Source organism: Athalia rosae, chromosome 3 (assembly GCF_917208135.1).
Source record: "Athalia rosae chromosome 3, iyAthRosa1.1, whole genome shotgun sequence".
NCBI lineage: Eukaryota > Metazoa > Arthropoda > Insecta > Hymenoptera > Athaliidae > Athalia > Athalia rosae.
Window position 1 is genome coordinate 7716796 of NC_064028.1, and position 26431 is coordinate 7743226.

The 26431-nt window shown below is 38.3% G+C and overlaps 1 protein-coding gene across 5 annotated transcripts in view; it reads left to right on the forward strand.

The window, feature by feature from the left end:
- Positions 1–22441, forward strand: part of LOC105689993 (protein abrupt) — a 39009-nt gene extending 16568 nt beyond the window's left edge. Inside the window, exon 6 of one of the 5 annotated variants that reach the window (XM_012407458.3) lies at positions 20169–22441. In XM_012407458.3, coding sequence (XP_012262881.1) covers positions 20169–21121 — 953 coding nt within the window. In that variant the 3' untranslated portion in view covers positions 21122–22441. Of the gene's footprint in view, positions 1–290; positions 2403–16889; positions 18091–18380; positions 19827–20168 lie in introns of those variants that run through there. The other 4 variants (XM_048653188.1, XM_020854627.2, XM_020854626.2 and 1 more) reach the window with 4 other exon arrangements.
- The last annotated feature ends 3990 nt before the right edge of the window (positions 22442–26431 follow it).

The window sequence follows — 26431 nt, forward strand, 5'->3', positions numbered from 1 at the left end:
AATAAACGGTAAAGAACCAGACAAAAAAACCCAGAACGGATATTTCAAAAAGAAGCAAAAATATGAATGTGAAGTAAATAAAGGAAGATGCCAAAAAAAAAAAAAAACAGACACAAGACTATAACGATGCGAAAGAAATGAGATGAAGAACAAAACTGAGAAAAAAAAACAAAAATCAAAAATAAAGAGGGGTAAAGAAAAAGAGAAAGGGAAGGAAGGGAGGGTACTTTAATAGTGTTTAAGGAAACATGGAGAATTGGCTGAAGAGTGACATTGGCTGGTGGTTCCAGGGCGATGGCAGCCCTCGGGAGGAGACGGTTCAGCCTCGAGTTCTGGATGGCTTCCTGGAACGTCATCGTTGAGGAATGACCTCCCGGGGAGCGGTGCCAGCGCTGGAACCGAACATGGAACCGGAACCGGATCTGGCACCGGGACCACAGCCTCTGTCCAAGCCCCGTACCAAACTGGAACTCACCACGGTAGTTCGACGACGACCCTATCGTCGAGCATCTTGAACCAAAAACAACAGGATCTATCGGCCATACTTCAGCAACACGCCGCTACCACCAGCCAACCGCAACATCACGCGATAAATGCCATAAATTCAGCTTTAAATACAGAACATCTCACTATGATGCATCAAAAACTTCACGACAATTTGCAATCGTTACACCATCATCAAGGGGGTGTTAAAAATGATCAGCTCAATATGATGCTGCAATCTTGTTCGAAGAAAAAAATCGAAGGAATAGCCATGCTACAGCAGGCAGCGGCTGCGACGAGAGACTCTTACCTTGTACAAGGTCATCCGCAGTCGTCCGACAGTCCCAATCAATCCGGGAAACCAAAGTGTCCCGAGTGCGGCAAAATATACTCGAATAATTCAAACCTCAAACAGCATATAGTCAATGTACACACCGTACAGACGGAGTATATATCCTGTCATATATGCAACAAACAATTTAAAACTAAACAGTATCTACAAATTCATTTGTTGTCTATGCACGGTATTAGAAAAAGAAAAAGTTATCCAGTTTATCAAATGCAACCACAAAACTTGTTACAACAAAATCAAATTTCCGGTGGACAACAAAATCAACAACAATACTCGAGATGGGCTGACGATAAACACTGATCATTGTCGAGATCGGGAGATTGGTCTTTATCGGAGCTTCGATGAATCTTTCTATGGGACTAGAATCGTCATTCCTTTTTTATTTAAATAATATTTTTCCAACAATTTTCATTCCCTGTTTTTACTTTTAAAGACTCCAAGTGTTCGGTAACAAGACGAAGAAAAACATTCGCTTAACTATTAAATTAAATAGTGGCTATAAATATACCTACTTCCTAACTATACTTATAGATATTAATACTAAACAAACAAAAAAAAAAATATATATATATATATATTATAGGTATATATGATATACACGATATTAATTGTCAGATTAGTGTAAATATTTTTTTAGCTTAGCAGCTGGATTGCTTGTGTAGATATTTTTATATTAATGGTAAGGCTAGTATTTAAATATCTATTATTTCCATACTCTTCGTATATTAAATCCATATGCACATATTACAATTCGGCAAGAATTTATGAAAACCTACAGAATTTTTGCATTTATATTTTTTCAATGAGAAAAATTTTCAAATGCCACATAATTCCAGTTCAGTCGGAAAACACCCTTCTTTCTTTAACAGCTGACCATAAAACGTAATAAATTGGTTCAATCTAAGCCCATTGAAAATCTAATACCGTCGTAAAGCTTTCTAAAACAACTCAAATCTGGCGATAAATCGGAAATATGATTGCTTTAATTTATATAGGTGACCGTAAAAATCCCATAAACTATTTTCTCGCGTATACCGTCTATAATGTGAGATCCCCACTTGATATCTACCTATCCACCTTATATTACCCCGTTGTGCCACGCAACCATCGTTTATTGCCAAGGGATGACTTACCGCCGAATCTCAGTTTCGAACCCTCCGTTCGCTCCTTCAAAAAAATATTAGCAAAAAAAGAATATCGATAAAGAATGAGAAAAAAACTGGAAAAAATCGATACTCAGGATCACCGGAAAATCGAAAAGCTATTTTTAAGAACGCGGGCGGAATGAGTAACTCTTTTTTAAAATTCAAAAAATAAAGTAAATATTAAAAACGAGAAAAGATTGAGGAGATGTGTTACTGGTAATTATCCCGATGTTTTCCTGGACTCTGAGAAAGCTGTTCCGATAAAATCTAGCCTCTTTTTACTTCATATATATATTGAACGAGAAACCCTCGTCTCTTTTTTTACTCATTTTTTTTTTTTTTTCATTTTATTTTCCCTCCCTTCTTTTCCTCCTCATTTCTACTTCCTAATACTATAGCTAACCACCTTTACAGCGAGCTCCCTTGATGGCCACCCCCGGCCCCTCCTCTGTGCCCTACTCCCACCCTCGACGGGCACAATTAATCCTGCTCCTCCATTACATCGCCTCTATACCTGCCTTTCGGTTGCCCTACAAGGCTACCGGTTGCGAACCAACCCCCTGCAGCACAGAAGCAACCCCGCTTCACCCGACTTTATGTACAAACGTGTGTATATATGTACCTCGTATGTGATGTGCGTGTGAATTTCTATCTCTATACATCCATACCAACGGCCAAAAACTTTGTAAACCCAGTTGCAGGTTCTACGAACCTTAAACCCGCACCTCGCTCACGGAAGAAACCGACCACCCTTCACCCTCCACCCTATACCTACCCTTATCCCACACCTAGTCTCGCTATCGAATTCTTCTTTAATCCGACCTCCTCTTCCGCCTCCTCCTTCTCCTCCTACTTGCTAGGTGCTGACGGACATGCAACGCTTTTTCTCACCCTCAAAACGACCCGTGGAACCACTCGCCGGTGTGAAGAATGACGGGGGATATCGTTGGGGCGCGCGCGCGCGCGCGCGGCACCTTAATCACGAACTTCGCACCTTCATTCATTTTTTAGACACAATTTTTTTTTTTATTTATTTATTTTTTTTGGCTCCGTTTCATCCAACCAGTTCGAAACGATTATAACGCATACCGCGATAATCGTAGAAAGCCGACGTTTTCTGTAATCTTCGGGAAATCGAAACCCAAATTTCGCACGTGAGAACAGAAGAAAAAAAAAAGGGAAGATTCAAGATTTTTTGAAACTTTGCGAGACCAATGGATCAAATGTGTTCTCCTTTTTTTTCGGTTACCTTAATCGTTGCGTATCATGAGCTCGGCTTTACTCCGGTGCTCGCTGGCGCGTCTGTCTCGAAATCCGGGGTGAAGAACGAGAGAGAGAGATAGAGAAACAGGGTTTGGTAGTGTTTGACGGGTTGTGGGGGAGGAGGAGGGGACGGACTGCAACTGTAGGTACATCGTACCTACTCGTATTGATCTCGACGATTCGACAAACAGCGCCCACCACTTCCACTTCCACTTCTACTTCTATTTACCCCTCTCTCTCTCTCTCTCTATCTCTATCTCTTTGCTTCTCTCTCAGACTTTGCTATTGCAATAGTTGCGTAGGTTTCCATACCCTCCCTAATTCTCTCGACATTTTGATTCACATCCGTGATTGATGAGTAGTTGCATCTTATTTCTTCTTCTTTTTCTTTTTCTCAAAAAAATAAACTGGATACATACCTACTATTTATATCGCGTTTAGCAAATACCGATATGCTCATCAGGAGAATAAAAATAGGAAAGAAACAAGCGGAGAAAAGAAAGAAACCTGACCAATGGACCTCTTACCTTGTATTCCTATCGACCCATATATCTACCGACATGATCCGACAAACTCGCCCCCTAAAGCCCACCTTTCCCTTATTTTTTTTCTTCTTTTTTATACCTCATTATTCTCAGACCGCGACTCTTATTTCCTCGTCTCGCAGGATTTTCTACCGGCCTTGACTCCTTCCAAAACTCAAGCCGACGTCGTAATGGAGGTAGTGCGCATTTCATCCGGCGAACCGTTCTTACGCCTTTTTTTTACCCCCTTCTTACTCTCCCTTTCTTGTTTTTTTTTTTTTCTGCTTTCGCAACAGCCTCCATTTTCATCCCCCTTCCCCAGCACTCACCTATACATGGCGAGAGCCGCCCTACCACTACTACAACTTCTTGGGGTCCTCTTCCCGTTCTTCTTCTTATTCTTCTTACTCTTTTTTTTTTTATTCCTCCGTTCCCTTACCACCCCCAGCCTCTTTTGCCCGCGCCCATCCGACGTGCGGGCAACCTCTTTTCCACCCCCCACCCGCTGGAACTCACCGCGGTATATGTGTAGGTGGCTACCTTCTGACCACTCCCTTCGTTCTGGTCTTATTTCGTGCCATCAGCGTAAAAGTCTCTCCCTATACGTGTATACTGCAGAAAGGGAGAAAGAAAGAAGTAAGAGAAAAATAAAAAATGAAAAAGAAGAAGTGAAAAAAAGAAAAAGAAAAGTGTTTGAACCGCCTAAATGCTACCGGAAAAATTCACCCTGTCCTTCCTTTTCTTTTACTTATTTTCTCCTTTCTCTATCTCACTTTCTCTTGCTCTTTATATTCCGTACGGTTTATATACGCTCACTTGGCCTCTGCAGCTATACATATAAGTGTCTACGTATAGGTATATACGTTGTGCCAGTTTTTGGATGTAATCACACAAATGGGCGAAACCGTATCAACCTCAGACCCAACTCTTATCTCATCTTTCGCTTCCACCTTCACGTCATTCAACTAGATTTCCTCTCTTCCTCTTTCATGTTTGCTCGTTTGTTTGTCTGATTTATTTATTTATATATTTCGTCTTTGCGTATCACCCTAGTTTTTTTCTCTCACTTATTTTTTTTTTTCATTAATTTCACATATCACGCTGCGGATGAAATAATTTATTTTTTCTTCGTTAAATCGAGACGACGATCACCGCAAAGATTTTCGCTAGTTTTTTTTTGTCCCTCATTCAAAATTCTATGCGTCCGCAGCGTCTGTATTATTCAAAGTTTTTTTCCCTCACTTTCGCCCCTCAACCCCGTCGTTCATTTTATTTTATTTTTTTCTTTTTCTTTTTCTTTTTCTATTGCCTAACTTTTGAGATAATGCGACGCGCGCTGTATGGGAGAAGTTTGCGTCGGTGCTGCAGGTTTTTCGCTATAACGTTAGAAATTTTTTTTCCCCGATCTTTAGGGGGCAAGTCGAAACGAACACGAGAGTCGCGAGGAGAGAAAAAATATGGACGTACCACGGGTACGTAGATAATGGTGTAGAAATTTGCGTAGGCGGTTTTTCTTGGACGCCGTGCGATGTGTAGACGTGCGTGTGTGTGTGTGTGTGTATGTGTGTGGAATTGTAGTATATTACGCGGTAAATAAGGGCGGTTCGATAAATCGTTGAAAGAATCTTGGTCTTCCTTTCGTCTCTTTCTTTTTTTCTTTCCTTTTTTTTTTTTTCTTTTCTCTTCTCGTTCCCCCGTATTCCCGTATCCCTAAGTTTTACTATACATCTCGCGGATCCTTAAAATTAAACTGCCCAACTTTTACTCCCAGACAACGCGAGGCCGGCGCCAGCAACCCCGTCAGTTGTTGTCAATCTCGAGCTGTACGTATAGGTGTATGGGTGCGCGTATAGGTGGGGGGGGTATATGGTTTAACAGTGTTTGCGTCCATCTCGATTTCCTTTACCGACCAACCGACATTCTAACCAATGCCACAGCAGCGGCAGTAGCATCCCCTAATTCCGGGACTCCCGTATCCCCCGGATTCCGGTCTAATTCAACCCCGAAAAGTTTATTCCCAAACTGGCCAACTGCAGAGTTTCGGAATGGCCGCGGAGAATCGAGAGTCTAGTAGATGATCCTAAGGGGATGGGGTATAGGAAACGTCCCACGGATTTATCCCGTTTCAACGACTAATTATCTGCTTTCAACATTATCCCGCATTATCTATTTATCCCGCACAGTATTCGGGACACTTTTCTATCTTCGAGATGACAAAATTGACTCCCATTTCTATCTTCTATCTCATCGGATGGTTGTTTTTTCTAAAAATAATAGGAAATTCCACTGGCACTGTTATTATTTATTTTATTTTTTTCATTATTCGACGGGGGAGTCTGATTTTTCGATAAAAATGAAGCGGAGAGTTTAGTTCGATGGACGGTGAGATAAGAAATCGGATTTCCTGGTCGCGGAGGTTTGAGAAAAAAAAATAGAAAAAAAAAAAAAAAACTAATAATGAAAAAGGAAGAAGTCCTTGAGAGCCGGTATTACGTTCGCCGTTCTCGTCCTCGTATTCGTCGTTGACTCGGTTCTATTTCACTGGATTTTCTTCGGGGCATCTATACGGGAAGGCAGGTCCTTTCCTCCCCCTTTCGCAGGTTCCTTCATGGACGTAGTGGAAGAGAAGGAGGGCGTTTTTTCGGTATATAGATACATTGTGTATATATCTAGGTACGTAGCGGTGGCTAACTTTCGATTACATTTACGTTTGTAGATTAGGGGCCATCTATCACTCAGATTCGATCGAGATAGCCCCGGTTTTCGTTCGGTCTACTCCAGATGGTTATCCAAGTCTCGGTATATAGCCGCCCGAACCACCCTCGACCTTCTTTACCTCCCTTTTCCCCGCTTCCTTACGTTTTCCCTTTCTCTTTCACCCCTCGCTGTTTTCTTTGCTCCCGTCGCGCTTACCTCGAAACTCGCTCTGGTCATTTTTTTCAGTTTCAACATTTATTCCAATTTTATTTTTCGCATCGTTCTGCGACGATTACGTGCAATACCTACTCACTTCCGGTATACAATACCGTTTTACAGCAGGTAGATAAAAAAAATTGGATTACGTATATATCGGAAATAATGAAAAGAAAAAATAATACGGAACGGAGAAGCACAGCTGCAAAAATTTGACCACCGCTGCGCTGACATGTCTGCAATAACCTTCGGGACACGCGAGAGATAAACGAGGGAAGCAGAAAAAGAAATAGAAGGAAAAAGAAAAAGAGAGAAAAAAGAAAAAAATGAAATAAAAGAAAAAGAAAGACGTACACCGAACCATCTTTTGTATTAGGGTGTGCAGCAGCGACCGACGTCTTCTCCTTACCCTCCTGAACTCGCGCGAGTTCGTGAGTTTCGTGCGTGCGTGCGTTACTCAAACGAAAAACACGGTGACCGGGTGTGCGCGATGCAGAGTTTCCTCTCTCTCTCCCTCCCTCTGCCTCTCCCCTTCGGTTCTTTTTCTCTCGCGGAAGGGGATGGAAGGAAAAGAGAAGAAGGTGGATGAAAATAAAAAATTAGAACTGTGGGGAAAAAGGAGGAAACAGCATGCGAACGTCTTCATACTTTTTTCCTGCGGTCCGATTTCGGATATAGGTATCGAATATTATTCCACCTTTTTCTTTTACCTCCTCTTTCCATCTCGCTGCATATTTTATTTCTACTTCCTCGCAGTTTGCCGTATCATTACGTACGTAAGTAGGTGGAGTGTATGGGACATTTTCGCACCGACTCGCCTAGTCTTTGTTCCGGTAAAAAAAAAATAAAAAATTCCCGATTTCACGTTATACGTACCCATATAGATCGAGGTAGTTTTTCTTTTACACCGGACCAGGTCTCTCTGCAGGGTCCATTTCGCCTGGAAATTTTTACCTCTCCTCACTCTACTACCGTACAGTGGGACGCGACGACGACTCCCAAAGTCGAGTCGTCAAATATTTAACGAGCCAACCTTTGGCGTGAGGTTTTTTGCTCGTTCAATTTCTTTTTTTTCTTTTATTTTATGTCTTTCACCATGGCGCCGACACGTTCGCCGCGAGGTGGTGCAGTGGTAGCCCGCGTTCTCATTACTTTTTTTTGGTTTTTGTCCTTAAACTGAGAAAAAAAAAAAAAAAAAAAAAAACGGTAATTTTTTTGTTTGTTTTTCATTCTCTCGTTACTCCCGTTAATTTTATTTACGGTGTATTTTTTTAATAACGGGAAGATATTTCGTTACGTATTTTTATGGGAATTTGGAATCTAGAAAAAAGAAAACGGAGTAATCTTTATTTTTATAAAAACTTTTTTTCAACGGCGTTTGCAAGGCTGAAAAGTGGGGGGAGGTTCAGTCGTTTTCCCGTCCGATTATCCCCTGACATTTGAGAGTAATGGTACCGGATCAGAGGCGAATTACAATTGTCATTTGTCCAGGAAAGTAATATAGCCTAGAGAATCGCCCTGTTTCTAGAGGGATAGGAATATAAGGGAGGAGAATCTCGGGAGGGGCTAGACCCGTCGAATCGCTATACCTATACCCACGCGCACTGTACAAAGAAAGAAAAGAGAGAGAGAAAATCTAAAGGGATATTAGGGAAGCCAAGAAGAAAGTGTACGGGGCGCGGGAAAGGAGCAAGGAGGAAAAAGGAGGAAAAAGAGGAAAAAGAATAAAAGATGGAGGGAGGATTAAGGATAGTTCGCCAGGACACACGCGTGTGTCGTACGGGTCCTTAACCCTCGAGGCGTTTCTTATCACGTGACCTCTCCGTATATACGGTCTTATCCTCGCGTTACACTTTTACCATATTCTGTCCTTTTATTCTTCTCCGAAAAATTTTCATTCTAATTTTTCCTCGTTTTTTTTCCTCTTTCTTTATTCGTACAAAATTTCTATCCCCAACGCGACTGTTGTACATTCTCCTTCGTGCGTCTAACTTTTTTTACAACCGTAATTGTGATTATGAAATAGTTGGCGCATTTGTTCGAATATAATTCGAACCCCTTCGAATTTGAAAATATAAATCTCTCGCTTTCTCCCCCTTCTATGAAACTAACTCCACCCCTATCTCTACGGGGGTCGTCTATACCTAAATAAGGAAAAAACGTTACGCTGCGCAGATTATTCTTCCTTTCATTCCGTGTATAGGTGTACGTATAAGTACGTACGTGTACGTGCGTGTACAAGGGTTGTTTTCGAACAGTTTGAAATTTAGTCGGATATCGATTTCATCCTTGCTCATTCGCTATAATACAGCGATGTCTTCCGGGTCTACGAGTTAGTTTTATCCCACGATAATCGTTTTCTCTTACTTCGAACAACTAAAAGCGCAGAAGAGAAGAAAAAAAAAATTAGATGAGAGAAAAGAAAAAAAAACAATTTCCTCAATGATCGTAATATTTGAAAGTAATTCGTAAAGTTTTTTCTTCTTTCTTTTTTTCTTCTCTCTTCCTCTGGTCCGTTACGTTACATCGCATCGAATACCCGCAGAAATCTTCATCGAAATGAGAATAAAATATACATATATATTTATACAGTAATAATGAAGAACATTCGAGATTTTTATGTGTACGAGAACAAGCTCTCTACCGTAGGGAGCAACGCAGCTATTCCGGAAAACTTCCGAAAGATCCATATAGCCGTTCCGGGTTTGTTTAATGGCACTTCGCTCTAAGCCCTATCAAAAAAGACACCCCCTATCGTCCCCCTTCTGCTGGAATTTCACGACTCCACTAAGATCTTCACTTTCTTCTTCTTCATTTTTTTTTTTTTTTTCTCTCTATCACCTCTTCCGTTTTCTTTCCGTCGATTTTGGTTTCTCTCATTCTCGTCCGCATCGATTTCTCCACATATAGGGACATCCGTCGGTTTATTTTTTTTTCTTTCCTCAGCATCAGGTGACGTGTGATGGAATTAAATCATTCAATAGTTGCGGGCGGAATTCCTTTCTTTTTTTTGTACCTCTAATTTCATTTTTATTGGCTTCGAAAGTTTCGTACAAAATTCCTCCTCCGGTTTTCGTTTTCTTTTTTTTTCACTCCCCCCTCCCCCCCCCGTTGTTATTTATGTATTTTATTTATTTTTTCTCTCTTCGGAGGGATTATATAATAGCAAGGATACTGCTTATGGGTATTATTCGACCTGAAAACTTGAAGGAAAGGTTTCGCGGTCCATTCTCTCCGCGTAAAAGCTTCTAACCTTTTTATATATCATTCGGTTGTCCCGCGGGATATGGCGACGCGGTCCAACTGACGTGTTTTGATCTTTCACTTTTCTTAGCAACGCTTCTTAGTCTTGTCTCTGCGACGAGTCCCACATATCCAATTTTTTTCTTCTTTTACTTCCATTTTTTTTTTTTTTTTTTTTTTTTTTCTTTCTGGTCCCTCCTTCGTTATACTCATATCACTTTCCGTCACTTGTTGTATCTTAACTTTTACTATCGATGGTTTTTTTTTTTTCTTTTTCATTCATCGCGATATTTTCGGAATACCATATCGTTCGAAATTTCAGCGATGAAAAGATAACGCGGAAGCGGGACGTAAATTCTTATATTTATATGCGGAGGATTGCCCCTCCTTGTAAAATCTTGTGCAAGAATAACGCTCGTCAATCTCGCTTAAGATTGAACCACGTCGTTCTTTCTGCTCTGCAATTTCACGTGTCGCATACTTTTCCTGTTTTCTCAGTTCTCCTTCTCTTTTTCCATGTTCGCTCGTTTTGTTTTCTTCGTTTTCCGTGGCACTTCTCGTTTTTGAGGCGGTACAGATATTGCGAAAACTGGATAACGGACGGTATTTCGATCGGTGGATTCGACCAGGTCGGGTTTTGCGGGGGGTGAGGTGGATTTTTTTCGAGGGTGATAGGAGGGTGAGTAAAACGGGGACGAATAAGGCGTAAACCGGAGTCTCTTCTCGGGAGTCCTGCAACGGCGAGGAAAGTAAGAGCGAGAGAAAAGAGAGAGAAAGCTTCCAGCGTTCCCGCAAGCTTCCTCTGAGGGTCTCGGGATCGATGCCCGTGCAATTCCCCGCACATGTCCGCATTGATCTGCCCTCACTTGCCCCCGGCGTTTCACTCCTACCCCCCTTTACTACCTCCCCCCCCCTAACCCGAAAACACCCACATTCTCCCTAGGATACCGTACCCTCCTTCCTCCCCCGCTTCCCCCTCGACGCAACACTCTTTCCTCTCTCTCCTTCTTTCTCCTACGGGTTTTCCTCATTTCTCTTCCGTACCTTTCTCGTCTTTCTCCGTTACTCCTGTTATTGCTGGTGGCGGTGGTGGTGCTGCTGCTGCGCTGCTGCTCGCCCCTCAAGTCATTCCGACTACGTCAATTCACCCTCTATTTTTTTCTAACGCGAACAGGGCCCACGCCACTCGCGGCTCTTATAAATCTCAACAGTCGATTCGTGCGAGCAGAAACTCGCCTTTTTCTCCTTCTCTCTTTCCCATGTCCTTCCGTCTTCACTTTTCCTTTCGTTTCGTATCCTGTACTTTATTTCATTTATTTTATTTTCTTTTACATTCTTACTCCCGCTCCATTCACCGTATACACTTTCTAACGTTTTTCGTTGGTGCCCGAAAGCCGTTGGCAAACACTGGGAGAAACATGCTTTTTCAATTCAAGGAATACAAGTATCGTCACTCCGAAAGCGTTACCGACACACGCGTGGATCGGTGTACGTACACCATTTTCTATAGTTCCTTCAAAAATCCCATGTAGGTGTACGTTCATCGCGTACGTACGTATGTGCGCAGCTTTTTATACAAGAGGGAGGAAAAAAACACGTATCTTATGTTTCGTTGAAACGTCGTTTATTTTATTCTTACATTTTTCAATCCGTCCGAATCGTTTTTTTTTCTCTCTCTCTCTCTTCAATTTCGTTCGTTTTTTTTCTCGCCTTTTTTCTCTCACCGCTTCCTTTTATCATCCCGAGACTCGCAAGCTCGACCGATAAAGCGCGAGTTTTTCCGTAATACGACGATAGCAAATGAGGGAACTACCTTTATGATTAGTACCGCAGGGAATTTAAAAGACTTCCCGCGGGACTCGATTCTTCTTCGGTTCGATACCTTTCCCCCCGTATACGGACGAACATATTTGGAAGAATTTTATACTTCGTTAGCGATTCCGCGGAGCTTATTCAAAGACACGTGACACGATTATTTTCAACTTCGATTCGGTTCAACGGTATATTATTTACATATTTTTATGTTCACCCAGCGATCGAAGGGAAACTGTGAACTTGAATCGATCCACTTAAACCCTTTTCGCGCGAACCCCCCTCGATTTCGATGATGCGAAAAGATTTCAAAATTGTTGCGGAAAATAACGTAACGAATACGTACGTGAAATCGCCGTATATGACAAGTATACGAGGTATATACATACGCGAGGAATAGAAGATAACGTGGAGTAAAAGAAGGAAATAGTTGTATAAAAAGTAGGGAGTGGGGTTCTCTTCTTTTTTCCGCATTTACGTTTTCCCTTCTCTTATTTTCCTTCTTTCCTTCTTTCTTTTCGCTTTTTTTTCTCCTTACTCCTACGTCGGGCGCAATTCCATCTACGATTCTTTTCTATTTCGGGACAATATGCTAGGAACACGCGGCGATATCAGATTGGAATCAAGTATGCCTGGTGAATAGGATATGGACCCATGTACGATCTTGGTATATATAAATACGTACGTGTATCTATAAGCGTACATACGCTATACACATAGTTTATATGTTTATATGTATATACACAATACCATATACTTTAATATAGGGCGTCTCGCCCGAAATCTATCCGACGGGAGAAGAATTCTTTACCACTTTTCCACGACCGACGCGTACATGCGACCGAAGAAAGTAGATGAAAAAAAAACGAGAACGAAACGATAGGGGGGAAAAAAATCAAAAAACAATAGAAATAAAAGAAAAATTTCACCCTTCGATTCTGGACGGGGATTACGTTAGAGATATTCAAATCCGAGTCTGAAATTTTTTTTTCTGTAATTTGAAATATTCAAACTCGAGAAGCTTTTTTTCTTTACATCTTGTCTTATTTTTTGTTTTGTTATTTTATTTTTTTTTTTCTTCTGTTCTACAATTTCATTTATTACAGGCGTTCGTATAAGGTACATAACTTGAGTATATACGTAAAACTATGTAGCATATATGGGCACTATTGTGTACGTATATAGGAATAAAAAGACTGCAGGGATCCCGTAGGGAAAGAAGGGCACTCGGGAATATTTAGACCGGATGGGGCAGACTTGACAGACGTTTTAAATTGCTATTGTAAGTTGCGGATATTGGACGTTTGCGCGCAGACACATCAAGATTTCCTTGGGAAAAAAGGAAAAAAAAAAAAACACGAAAAACGAGAAAAACGAGAAAAGAAAAATAGAAGATGATAAAAGAGAAAAAGCTCTACGCGTCTCTCGACGAACCGACCTCGACTTGCAATTTACGTATATAGTGAAGAATTGAAATCTTTTTTTTTTCGTAAATTTGACTTCATTTTCCTATTTTCAAAAACCAAAGAATGACGGCTATGTTACACACCGCGGGTCATATTTTGACGATATAAGGTTCGAAGGACTAATCAGTCGTCAAGTTTTAAGAAATCTCTCCTCCTTTAAATTCTTAACTATGAGTGCGAGGGGGTGGTTGAGGGGGGGATGGGGGGGAGATTAGAGGGTTAAATTCTACCCACCCACCTATATCCGTACAGGAGTAAAAAGCAATACGTCGAAAGCCCAAGGGTAGGTTGGGGGGAGGTAGGCAAGCACTCTAATGGACCGCCACAATCATCATGGTTGCTTGCTACGAGATTCTCGTTTTCTCTCTCCCTCGGTCCTTCTCTTTCTCGAACTTTCTTTCTCTACTTCCCCTCACTTTACCCTTCCACCTTTTCTCATCCACCTCAAGCTCCGAGATCCCGTGGCCTCCAGTTCCATTCAATCAAGTTGAGGCTGTGAGGAGGTACTCGAGAATCGAGATCCGCTTCTCCCTTTTTTTCTTTCACCTTCTCCTTTTTCTTCAATTTTTTCATTCTTCTCTGCCTCTCTCTCTCTCTCTCTCTCTGTCTCTCGAACCTCGACAAACCGCGACTAGCTAAAATTTCTTCGGGCGATAAAAACGCTCCAAAAAATTTACCAAAAAAAGCTCAAAAATTCATCGAAATTTTTCTTTGTCTCTTCTAATTTTCCTCTTCCGCTAAAGATATGTCCAGTTTTCAAGATAAATCGTCCAATTCCATCGATTGATTTGTGTTTCAACTTCGAACTTGAAATATTAAAACTTTCGAAATATACGTACCGCAATAGAAATAAATAAAATGAGAAAATAAAACGTTGAGACGGTAGGGAGGACGTAAAATTTTTCCTTTTTTTTTTTTTTCTTCTTTTCATTCCGTTCGTCTTTCCTACATACGTACTATTCTAGTGTAATCCCACATATGTACCTATAACAAGTATAAACTTTGGCAGTTTGTCGATGGGTTACACAATCAAAATTCAGCCCTGTTCATTTTATCAGTCGTTTCGCAGTGGGATGAAGCTAACTTTTCTGTATTCGTAAGGCCTTTCGTTATATCAAGCTCTATACCGAACGTGTAACACCCCGAACCCCACTTTCAACCCTCCCCCCCCCTCCTCCCCTCCCAACTTCAACCCCTCAAACTCTCTGACTCGGACGAGACGCACAATACTTTACTGCATTTTTACGAGCAGGTTTTACGCTTTGCCTTTTACTGCTTGCGAGTTTTCGCTCTCATTTTTTTCTTTTTCTCCTTTTTCCTCTTCTTCTCTTTCACTACTTTTCCTCACTCGCCTTTCCTCCCGCTCGAACCACCCCTTTCTCTCCTTCTTCATTCCCACCCTCCCGCCCCCCTCTTCCAACCTACTTTGCAGCTCTCGCTCATTCTTCTTCTTACATATCTTATTTTTATCTGAGTTTACTCTTTTTTTTTTTTTTCAAAACAAAATGTCGCATCTTGTTTCATCCCCACATACGTATGTTCCATGTATAGGTTTTTTTGAGTCGAAATTTTCCGACGCTGGTATTATTGTATGTAATAATTATCTTATTTCAATTATATCGGTGTGCGATGATAAATTTGAACTTTGTAAAGATTTTGATGATAATTTTTTTTTTTTTTTTTGTCACTTTTGCGGTAAGAGGAGATATGGATATATAGTCGCGATTCCGGTGAGAGTTGCAAGGAGGGGGTGACTTGGCGGGAGGATATTCTTCCTCATAGGTTTAGGTCTTCGGGTGATTCGAGTCCGGCTGAAACATATATCAGGTCGGTATAGGGTGGTGGTTCAGTTCCAACTACACGGACGAGTAATTCTAATAGATTGGTTCAATGTTTGCCATCTCCCATAAATCAGTACTCCCAAGCCTTCCTCCTATCCACCTGATCCAATGAATGGTCTGCCCTCGCGCCGATTCCACCGATGCTGCTGCCGCTGCGGTTGCCATGCTTCGAAAAAAAGGAAAATTTCCAACCCCCGCAAACATCCCTTTCTCGGTTTTGTTTTTCTCTTCGTTGAAAAAGTCACGCCGAAATTCTGACCGGTTTCCGCTCGAAAATGTAAGAAAATAGATTAAAAATGGAATAAAAATGAAGGGGTGATACAGTTTTTCTCACGAGGTCGGAATATTCTCGCAAAGTCGTAGCGTCGGAATGTAGAAAAGTGACGATGGAGATCAGTCGATGCGGGGAATATTCGAACGTTAGTAATTATTTCGATTGTATTTAGAGAGATCGGTTGGCAGAGATAGTTGCAATAGGGAAGTTTGGATCAATACCAGCTTCTTACGTAGTAGACCACTCGTTGCCTCTCTCCGTCCTTGTCTTTTGCGCACCCTCGACACCAGCAGCCCCCACCCCCGCCTCTGCCTATCCGAATGTGCTTTCGGGGTGTGAGTGAAGTTGTAGGTAGTTGAGGGGCCCAGGAACAGAGTTCCTACGCTTAGAGGCGTTCCTCTTCCTCCTCTTCCTCCTCTTTCTCTTCCTCTTCCTCTTCTCTCTTCTCTTTCTCCGATCCCCTCCTACTGCCGAAAGGAGGCTAGCGAATCGATACCGGCTTACCTACTAGGTGCCGCAAACCCTCCTGGGCAACTTCTTCCTCTTCCTTATTCCCTCCTGCCCTTTTTTTTTTCTCTCATTTTTTCTTCCCTTTTTCTCTTTTTTTTTTCTGCCCATTTTATCCCTTCAATCGACCAAAATCCTACAACGTCCACTGCGGTACTACCCTGCGAGCCGGGAGGGGATAGGAGGGGGAAATTTAAAAAGAATTAAAAGAAAATCCTGATGACGGTCAAACTTTATTCCTCACGATGTTAAACGCGAAATCAATAACAGCGATAAGAATCGAAAATTGTAATTCTGTTCGTTGAGAAAATTTACACATATGAGTATATAACATGATCTACTGTATTATTTTTTACAGCTGTAAATTGAATAGTAGCAAGATTTTAAATCGACAAATTATTTATTGACATATAGCGACGAATTTTACCGAAGATAATCTTATTATATACATACATACCTATATAAAATAATATAATATAGAAAAATTAAAGTTCCTTTTTTTCTTTGAAAATTTTACCGATGATTAATTTAATCTCGGTACAATTTAATTATAATGCAAAACCAAATGAACAAAAAAAAAAGAAGTAAAATAAAAAGAAAGAAGAACCATTCTATCCTACAACTGGGCATGGCCTGTATAAAAGAGCGAAGAGATGAAAATGAAATAAGAGAGAAACAAAAAAAAAAAAAAAAAATATCGAAGATTGTGAAGTTGATTGCATGCGCGTAAAATCAATTGAAATATCAGGGGGGGAAATAAAAAGAAATATATTTCATTGCGGTGGTAAATCGAAGGAGTAAATGACGAGCGTCTGCAATAAATGAAAAAAAAAGAAAGGACGGAAAAAGATGAAATAAAACAAATAAAATAATCGATGAATAAAAATGAAATAGAAGAGCAAAAATTGAAAAATTGAAGTAGAAAAATGAAATATAACGATTGATGATTGAGTGATTGGTGTTTCGTGAGGGGGAGTGAAAGAGAGAGAAAATAAAGAAAGTAAGAAAGAAAACCAAAAAAAAAAAAAAAAAATTCCACTGACGGGCACACGTGTTCCGGTTGTAGGATCGGTGGTAACCAAGAAGGAAGGGGCATCTACTATCCTTGGCAACGAGTCACAGGCAGTGGAGAATTTTGCAAGACTGTACAACGCCCTTCATCAGGACGACACTCGACCGTTGTGCCGTTACTGCGGTAGAAGCTATTCATCGCCGAGCAACTTAAGGCAGCACGTCAAAAACGTACACTCTAATTGGCCACCGCCGGATACGTGGCCCCAGTGTAACGTTTGCGGAAAAAGATGCAAGACTAAACATTATCTTATCAATCATCAACTCCAAGCACACGGGATACATCAAAGATCGAATATAAATAATAGCGGAGGTAGCGGTGCGAGCGGCGGTAACCTAAACAACCTACAAAATTAATCATCCTCGTTAGCCCCGCTGTACACCGGTTTAGAACAAAAGGAAAGAAAAGAGGAAAGTAAAATCAAAAGAAAAAATTAATAAGATAAAATCATATTTATAGCGTTAACGTAAGATTTAGAAGAGAAATTTTCAAAACGATCAAGACTATATATCCGAAATCCGATTGATTCGTATTTTTTGCGAAAATCCTCTGTTTTCAGACACTCGAGTGAAACGAGAAAATCTTTTCCTTGTTAAGTCCGGAGAACAAAATCCCGGCGTAAATTGAGTACATCATATACAAGTTTGCAAGGAGGTAGCGACAAGATGAGGCGTTTTTTGAATTGAGGGAGAATTATTTTGCCTCTGTACCCCCCTTCCCCCGAATTCTATACATTTTATAACAGGGCCAAGTTTGGGTGTGGGTAGGGAGGGAGGGAGGGAGGAAGGGGGTGCACGAGAAATATAATATACGGTATGCGGAAAACTTGGTTTTCGGCGCAACCGAGGGGAGGGGGGGTAAAACGTGTTTTAGAATTTATTGTAAGTTGAATAATTTAATGGCAAAATATAGGCAACAACACCGAGAAAGAAAAACTTTTTCAACCAACATCTCCCCCGAACCTCCGAACCCCCCAACAAAAATGATCGATAAAAAGAAGTTTTAATACCATAGAACTGTACAGAGAAAAAAAGGGGAAATCAAACGAAATGAGAAAAAGATTGAAATGACGATGCACGTATATAAATAACGAAAAAAAAGTCTCTTGATGTTGCGCAATTGATCCGACGATATTTTTTTCGTTGAGCATAATATCTGTTAAAACGAGTAAAACCCAAAAAAAGAAAAAAAAAAAGACTCGAAACAGTCGCGATGACATACCGTATTAATATTCAATATTGCGATGTAATTAAAAAAAAAAATGAGCAAACGATGTGTGTGAAATTGGAGTGAGAAAAGAAAAAAATCAAGTGGATATTGATTTATCAAAATGGGAAATAAATGATTAATGATGATGATGATGATGATGATGATGATGATGATGATGATGATGATGATGATGATGATGTTGGGAGGAATTTGTGGTGTTGAATTCCCACGGTGGCGGTGGTCGCGGTGGTAACCTTGGTTCGGTGGTGGTTCCAGATACCGCGGATTTCGATGAAGGAGTGAACGGGCTTTACCACCACCGCCACCCGAGCCATCGTCGTCAATCGCCGAAGGGTGCGGGGGCGACGACAACGTCGACAACAACGTTTGTACCGCATGCGGGAACCTCGTCATCCGCGGCAGCTAGAAGACAGACGATGTTAACTTCGACACAGCGGGATTGCAACCTCAGGCAACAAAGGACGCTGCACGAACATCAACGACAACACGGTTATCGTTGCCCGTTATGTTCGCGCACATTGTTGGACATTAGCACTATGCGAGCTCATCTGGAGCATCATTATCCGAGAGACTCGCCCACCTGCCCCGTAACGTCGTGCGCAAAAACATTCTCACATCCGAACAGCGTTAGAAATCACATGCGAATGAAACACCCCGTGCAATGGGATCAGATAAAGACACTCCGATGGGCCTACGTTTGAAACGATAGCGCTCCAATTCTAGGCTTTTCAAATTCAACTTCCGATTTCCAACGCCCTTCATCTCCCCCTCTATTCCCTGTTCCAAACTGCTTCCGTTATCCGGTCGTTCGGTGGCAAACATCCCGAAAGAAGAGTAAAAGCGAGAAGAAAAGACAAATTAACGAACGTGCACGCAAAATTCATCAATTATTATCAATAACCCGACAAATGTATAAATTAATTATCCGAGGCTATGTAATCCTTTTCATTTTCTCACTCTCGTCTTGGTTTTCGTTCAGGTTCAGTGCGTAAACGATTGTTTTTGAGAAAAAAAGAAAATTGTGTAATCGATAAAATGATGTTCCTCTAAGCTGATTTAAGCCAGCCTTAAGTTAATAAATTTTATATATAGTTACCTATGCGTAATAAATGATCGTGAAAAAAATTAAAATGATAATAATAATAACAACAACAACAACAATAATTATAATAATAATGATAGTTGCGTTAGTGAGAAAGGTGGAATGCCGCTGGGTGAATTCACTGCGGGCGGGGTAGGCTTCATATTTCCGTGATTTTTAATTGCATTCAAGAATAGCAAAAGATATAAAATGAAAACTCGCAATTGAAAAGAAATACGAGAGATAATAATTGCAGACACCGAAGAAGCTCAAGAGTGAAAATCGAATTTTGATTCTTGAATATTTACAACATTCATAGTCCTCGGTGTTATTTTTCTACAGTCCTTGTAACCACCCCTGAAATCAAAACCTGATCACCTCTTGTATCGTTACTAAATATTTAATTTGTTGTCATTGTTATTATTGTTGATAATGTTGTTTTTTTTACGTATAATATAAATATAGAGTCGTAATCACATTTTACAGTAGTGTCCTTGAGTATGAAAATATTATATATTATATATTATATATATAAATGCGAGTGATGATGTATAGAGTATTGTACTATTTTAGATAGTTGACTATATAACATAATCAAATAAAGTATACTATTTAAGTAATGCTTTGTATAATAAAATATATTCAATGAAATTAAAGATCTAATTATTTTTATCAAGCTATGTCGATATAACTTGACCAATAAAACTGTAACATAACTCGGTGGGTAAGCACCTTGGCTGGAGAAGCCTCATGGGAAAACACTGAACAAGATTTTGGAAAACGTTTACGACGTCGATGATGAAATCCTGAAATGTCTTTTTCTCTCTTTCTCTCTCACTCTCTTTTGTACGTACAAATGGATGGTCGAAAGGAGCACACGCGTTAGCGATTAGATTAAAAATGATCGAACTCTGGTTTGAATAATTGATTTATTCGGACGTCGTTTATTTTTCTAATTACAGTTGCCCGTCGAGGATTGGACATGATGCGAGTTCGCGCGACGGATCCACGTCCCTGTCCAAAATGTGGGAAGATATATCGTTCGGCTCACACATTGCGTACGCATCTGGAGGACAAGCACACGATTTGCCCGGGTTACAGATGCGTGTTGTGCGGTACGGTGGCGAAATCAAGAAATTCACTCCACTCTCACATGTCTCGTCAACATCGAGGTATAAGTACTAAAGATCTGCCGGTCCTCCCCATGCCGAGTCCCTTCGATCCCGAATTAGCATCGAGGCTCCTCGCCAAGGCCGGTGTCAAAGTATCACCCGCTGAATTGAGAGCGAGGGCGAGTCCCACCGGTCCAAGACGCGGCGACATGAGACTCGAGCTGCCGAGAGGTGCTCCTTCGGAGACCGGAAGTTCCGTCTGCGGCGGCGACGATCCCGAAGATTTGACGCTACCCTTGAGTCTACGTTACGGTTCGCCGACGCCGAATAACAACACGGTTATAACGAAGGTAACTAAAACGCCGACGGCCATTGCCGCTAAATCATTAGACACCATGCATATATCGCGTGAGCCGAACACCGCTCCTCTTCATCCACCGGGACACCCAGGACCCGGACATCACAACAGTGCAACCGGTTCGGCGATCCTCGATACCTATTTACAATTTATCGCCGAAAATTCTGTGCTAACGATGGGCCTGAGTCCGGAACAGACGGCGGCGGTCGCTGCCGCTCACGCTGCTAAAATGGCGCATATAAGCGCCATGGACAAAATGGGCGGTCGTGGAATAGAAGATTATCCGATGATCGGCAGAGACGAGGGTAGGGGGCCGGGGGTTGTTCACGAAGACAGACCGGAACATCATCAGGGTCACACGGCCATGGACGAAGCAGATTCGTCCGGGGGCGAAGACGACGATTTCAGTGAAAATGACGAACCGGAAGTTGTAAAAGCTGAATGAGGGATCAGTATGTAAAAGAAATTGACAAAAATCACAGTTTTGTTTTTGTTTTTATTTTTTATTTTATTAATTTTTTTCTTTCTAAATTAATTATTAATATTATCTATTATTACGCGAACACAAATTTACGCAACGATAGGAGGGGCGGTTCCAATCCGCAGTTATTAATTATTAGGAAGGTGAAAATAATCATCGAATATTCTATCGTCATTATTACCTTTAATATCATCGTTATTATTATCGATCATTTTTTTTTTTTTTCCATCATTACCTTTTCATTTTTCTTCTGTTTTTTTCGTTCATTTTTCTCGGACAATTATTATGTTTTTCACCCCTCCATCCCCCACCCGATGATAAACGAAGACAAAATGAAATGAAAAAGAAAGGAAAAGTAAGAAAAAACGAAGAGAGAAGAGAAAAGAAAAATGTGTAAATCTTTGTGTAACTCTACGATCCACAAAAATCGCCCGACGCATTATATATTGTGGTAGAGTGAAAAGAGAGAAAAATCTATCTATATATATATATATATATACATATGTATACCCTATAATTATTAAGGAGAAGGAAAAAGATACGATCTTGAAGATGGTATGCTAAAAAAGAAATAAAAAATTGATAACGGTATGTAAGATATTTAATAAGAAAGACGAGTTAAAATTGAAACGTTTAACGCCTCGCACCACGTTTATAATGCCGAATGGAAAACAAAATGAAAAGGGTAAAATAAAAAAAGTGAACAGGAAAAAATCCAGACGAAATAAAAGGTCGGTGGATTTTGGTTCGGTTTTGCCAAATATCCATTTTTGTCGAAATGCGAGTCCCCACAGTATACGATAATACGATACGACAAGGAATAATAATAATGTAAAATAATTATACAGCGAGACGTATGCAGAAGCAACCCCAATACCTCATATAAAAGAAAGAAGCAAAAAACATTCAATCGCAAAGCTATGTAATCTAAAGTAACGAATGAAAAAAAGGATAACAATGAATCCGAATCATTTTCTTTCCTTTTTTTCGAAAGTTAGAAAAAAGAAAGAAATCTTGCCACACCGTATAAGTTTTTAGGTGGTTTATAAATATTAGACGCGTTGAAGCTGATTGGAAAAAAAACGAAAAATACACAACATACGTGATGATATTTCTATACACATTGCATTGGTATAGAAAATTTACATATATTAAACGTTAAAAATGAAAATGAAAAAGGAGAAAAAAAAAAATTGTGACAAAATTTAGTTTTTATTGATTTATCTTTGTTTCTTATTTTTTTTTCTTACTTTTTTTTTGGTTATCGAGAACAGAAGACAGTTAAAAGAGAGAAACTTACACTACTAAGTACATGCATATACATACATAATGAAAGAAACAAAATAAAGAACATAAAATAGAGAAAACTAAAAAGTAAAGAAATGAAACTATATACTATAATAATATAGAAAGTCCATCCACTACCTCAGATGAATTCTATTTTTCGAATTTTAAAGTGACTAATAACTAAAGAAGAAGAAAAAATACTACTACTGATACTACTACTTCTACTGCTACGACTAATAATAGTAATAATAATAATAACAACAACAACAACAATAATATTAATATTAACAATAGTAATATGATAATAATAGTAATAATAGTAATAACAGTAACAATAGTGATAGTAATAAGAAGATAAAGATGAAAAAAAAAGAAAACGAAGAAGCTCCGCTTGCGATTTTCAACTGGAATCGCGGGCCACAATATTATATTCCATCCGTCTACCTCAGTGCGCATAAACAATAGAATTAGATGAAAAAGAAAAAAAAAAAAAATGGGAACGAAAAAGAAAATGAATAATAATGATATTCAAGTATAAAAAAAGGTTATTATTTTAATAGTACATATAGACATACATACCTATACATAGAAAATTACATGTGCAGTGCATATAGGATTCCATGTAGGATGCCGTGTGAATAACATGACGAAATAATAATGAAACTAGACAATTGGAGATTTTTTATATCCAATCCAACTATTGCAGATTATCATAACTGTTTTGTAGAACAATCAATGATTCAATGGCGGATTTAATTCGCTGTAATCGATGTACTTCATATATCGTCTTCGCTGCGGGTTTGTAAATAATGATAGAAAAAAGAAAGTAAAGAAAAAAAGAACAATTATTGATTTTTGAAAAACATAACGAAAAACACTCACTGCAGACCAACTCAACGTACATTACGATATACATATTAGACCTGTACACTCCACATACCGTGTGAAAAAGCAAACATAAGTAATTTTCTTTTTTAATCCATTCTTCCAATAATTGTTTCATCTCTCTTCGGTTTACGCTCTATTGAACCAATCTTTTTAATTCAATTTTGTTTATTGTTAGTATCGTTATCATAATTATCATTGACCCTTCAAATCCGAACAGAATTATCCTGCTAATTTTTTCATTTTACACGCACACCTAGTATATTTTATACATTTGAACGAATTACTTTATTATTATTTTTTTCCACTGTTGGACTCGAGGTGACGAACGAAATCAATCATGATTATTATTATTATCATACATGTATATACATAGAAATGTTGAGCAAAAATATATATACATATTGGCTAGATTTATAGAACTTAGCAGTGATCATGTACTATATTAATAATAATAATAACAATAATAATTATAGTAATAATGATAATGGGTATTAATATCGCGAATAGAATTTTCATAAATATGTATGTATGTGTGTTGGTGACATACGTATATATTTATAATATATTAACATTTATAGGGATTAGCTGATGGTTAGGTATGTACTTATAATAACGTAAGGGAAATTAGATATTATGTAGATAGATAGATGAATAGATAGATAGATAGACAAATAGATTGACAACGTTTTAGAGTTACTACATACATTAAGGTATATATGTATGCATAAGCATATATTATTATGCATAATATATATGTATTAAAAGGCGATGAGCAGTTTTTAAAAATTAAATATTACCAAGGACGTTGATATTATTATCATTATTAATATTAATATTATCATTATCGTAATCATCGTACGCTTAGTCCAAATGATAAAGAAATAGGAACAATGTCGAAGAACAATCAACAATGTCCGTTGACATAATCGTATCAACTTATACAATGATTGTAAAATGCAAGATGAGTTTTTTGAAAATTTCTACGAGTCGTGGTTTGGTAATACTAATATTAATAATAATAATAATAACCATAATAATAATAACACCAACCACAACAACAGTTGTAACAGTAATTGAAGAGAAGCAAATAACTTTTTAATTTGTTTCTTTGTAATTCGGCTGTTTTTCTTTTCTTTTCTTTTCTTTTTCTTCATCGTTTTTAATACGAAGTGATGGTTTAATCGTTTGTAATAAATGACTATTGAAATTATATGATCAAAGTTTGAAATCAAAATAATTACTCAAATTATCTAGTTCTGAATTATTATTAGTTATGTTATTATAGTTAATAAGAATATTCATTTAATGGAAACAAATAGGGAGGTAGAAATTATTTTTTGTTTTAATTTACCTTTGTCATGATTCATTTTTAATGCACGTTTTGTTTTTCGTGTTTTAAAAAGTTCCGCTCGTAATTTTTGGAAGTCTTTGTCCCGACGCGTACTTGTATTTAATTATTTTCTATACAATCAATAATATTATTGTCATTATTTAATTCGTTTAAGTACATACATAGTTCTCTATCATACTGAACAAATTAAAGAGAAAGATTTTACTCTCTTCGACTAATCAAAATAACAGTTGCCATGACGTTTGATTCACTATCAATAAATTATTCTCGACGGAACGATCTTGTACGAAATAATTTGCAGAAAAATTTGATAATTACTATACATGAAAATAAAAGATAAGACGATTAAAATCGGCGCGGATATAGTTATAAAATGGTTCCTACTAATATATATAATATAAGTTGTGGAAAAAAAGAATGAATAATGAATGTTAAAAATGAGCGGAAAAGAAAAAAAGTTTCCCAGTTCCGTTTATTTATTAATTTATAAATTATTAAAATCTTTTTCTCTTCTCTTTCATCGCGATCAAATGTGGTGTATAAAAATGACACTCGATTTTTATTATTTAAACGTTTCAAGGGTTAATTCTTGGTAAAGGTAATTTTTTTAGTTTTTTTATTTCCGAAGTATTTATCGTCTCTCTTCCATGGTTCGATCTTAACTTATTTTCTTTTCCTTATCATTGCAACAAATTATAACGACTAATAGTTTATACTAGTAATAATAATATTGATAATAAAAATAACAATAATAACACCTAACTATTGTTATTATTATCATAATCGTATCGAACAGTAATAATAATAACAACAAAAACAACAATACTTGAAATAATGATTTTACTATCAAAGAGAAAATGTATGTACTAACCGTACGTATTAAGCGTTACATGTCGGATACTATGATTAAAAGAACATCACGTATTAGTGCATAAAAAACAATAATGATACATATGTACCACTAATGTTGCCGATACTGAATAGTAATAATCATTACCATCATCATCATCATCGACATCATTGTGTATCCAATACAAGCCTATGAACATATTAATACCTACGCGTCAGAAGACATGATACATGTTTTTCTGACGCGGTGATGATTATTATTAATATTATTATCAATATTGTTATTGTTATCGTCATCACTACTACGATTGATTAATTATTGTTGGTATTTTTTTTAATCTCAATTTTCATTCCTTCTTTTTTTCATTGAAACGTGATAACAAATCAGACCGTAAAATGAAGTACATTATAGAGCTGTGGACAATTTACAATGAATAAAGAAAATCAAATAAATAAATTGATTGAATAAAAAGAAACAAAATAGAATTATTGAAATTAAAAAAAAAGGAACACTGTAATAATACCGTTGAAAGATTGAATACATGCATAATATGCTGCAGTGATGAATACATAAAATTTTTATGTACTCACGTAGAGAAGGTACTTATAACGAAAAGATTACGCTGCAAGTAATTGTGTGCATTATAACAAATGTCTCGTCCGTATGTACAAAAGGAAAGGGGAGGAAAAAAAAAACCACATACGTTGTATACGAATTTATATAAATTGATTTTGGCTATACGATATGTATACGAAATAATTCATCATCGTTATACGAATATGTATATTATAATATTGATGATAAATAACAAAAGTTTGAATGAAGAAATTAATGAGCAAACAAATTGATTAAACGAAAAAAAATAAATAAAAAGTGAAAAATAGAATGGAAATAATAG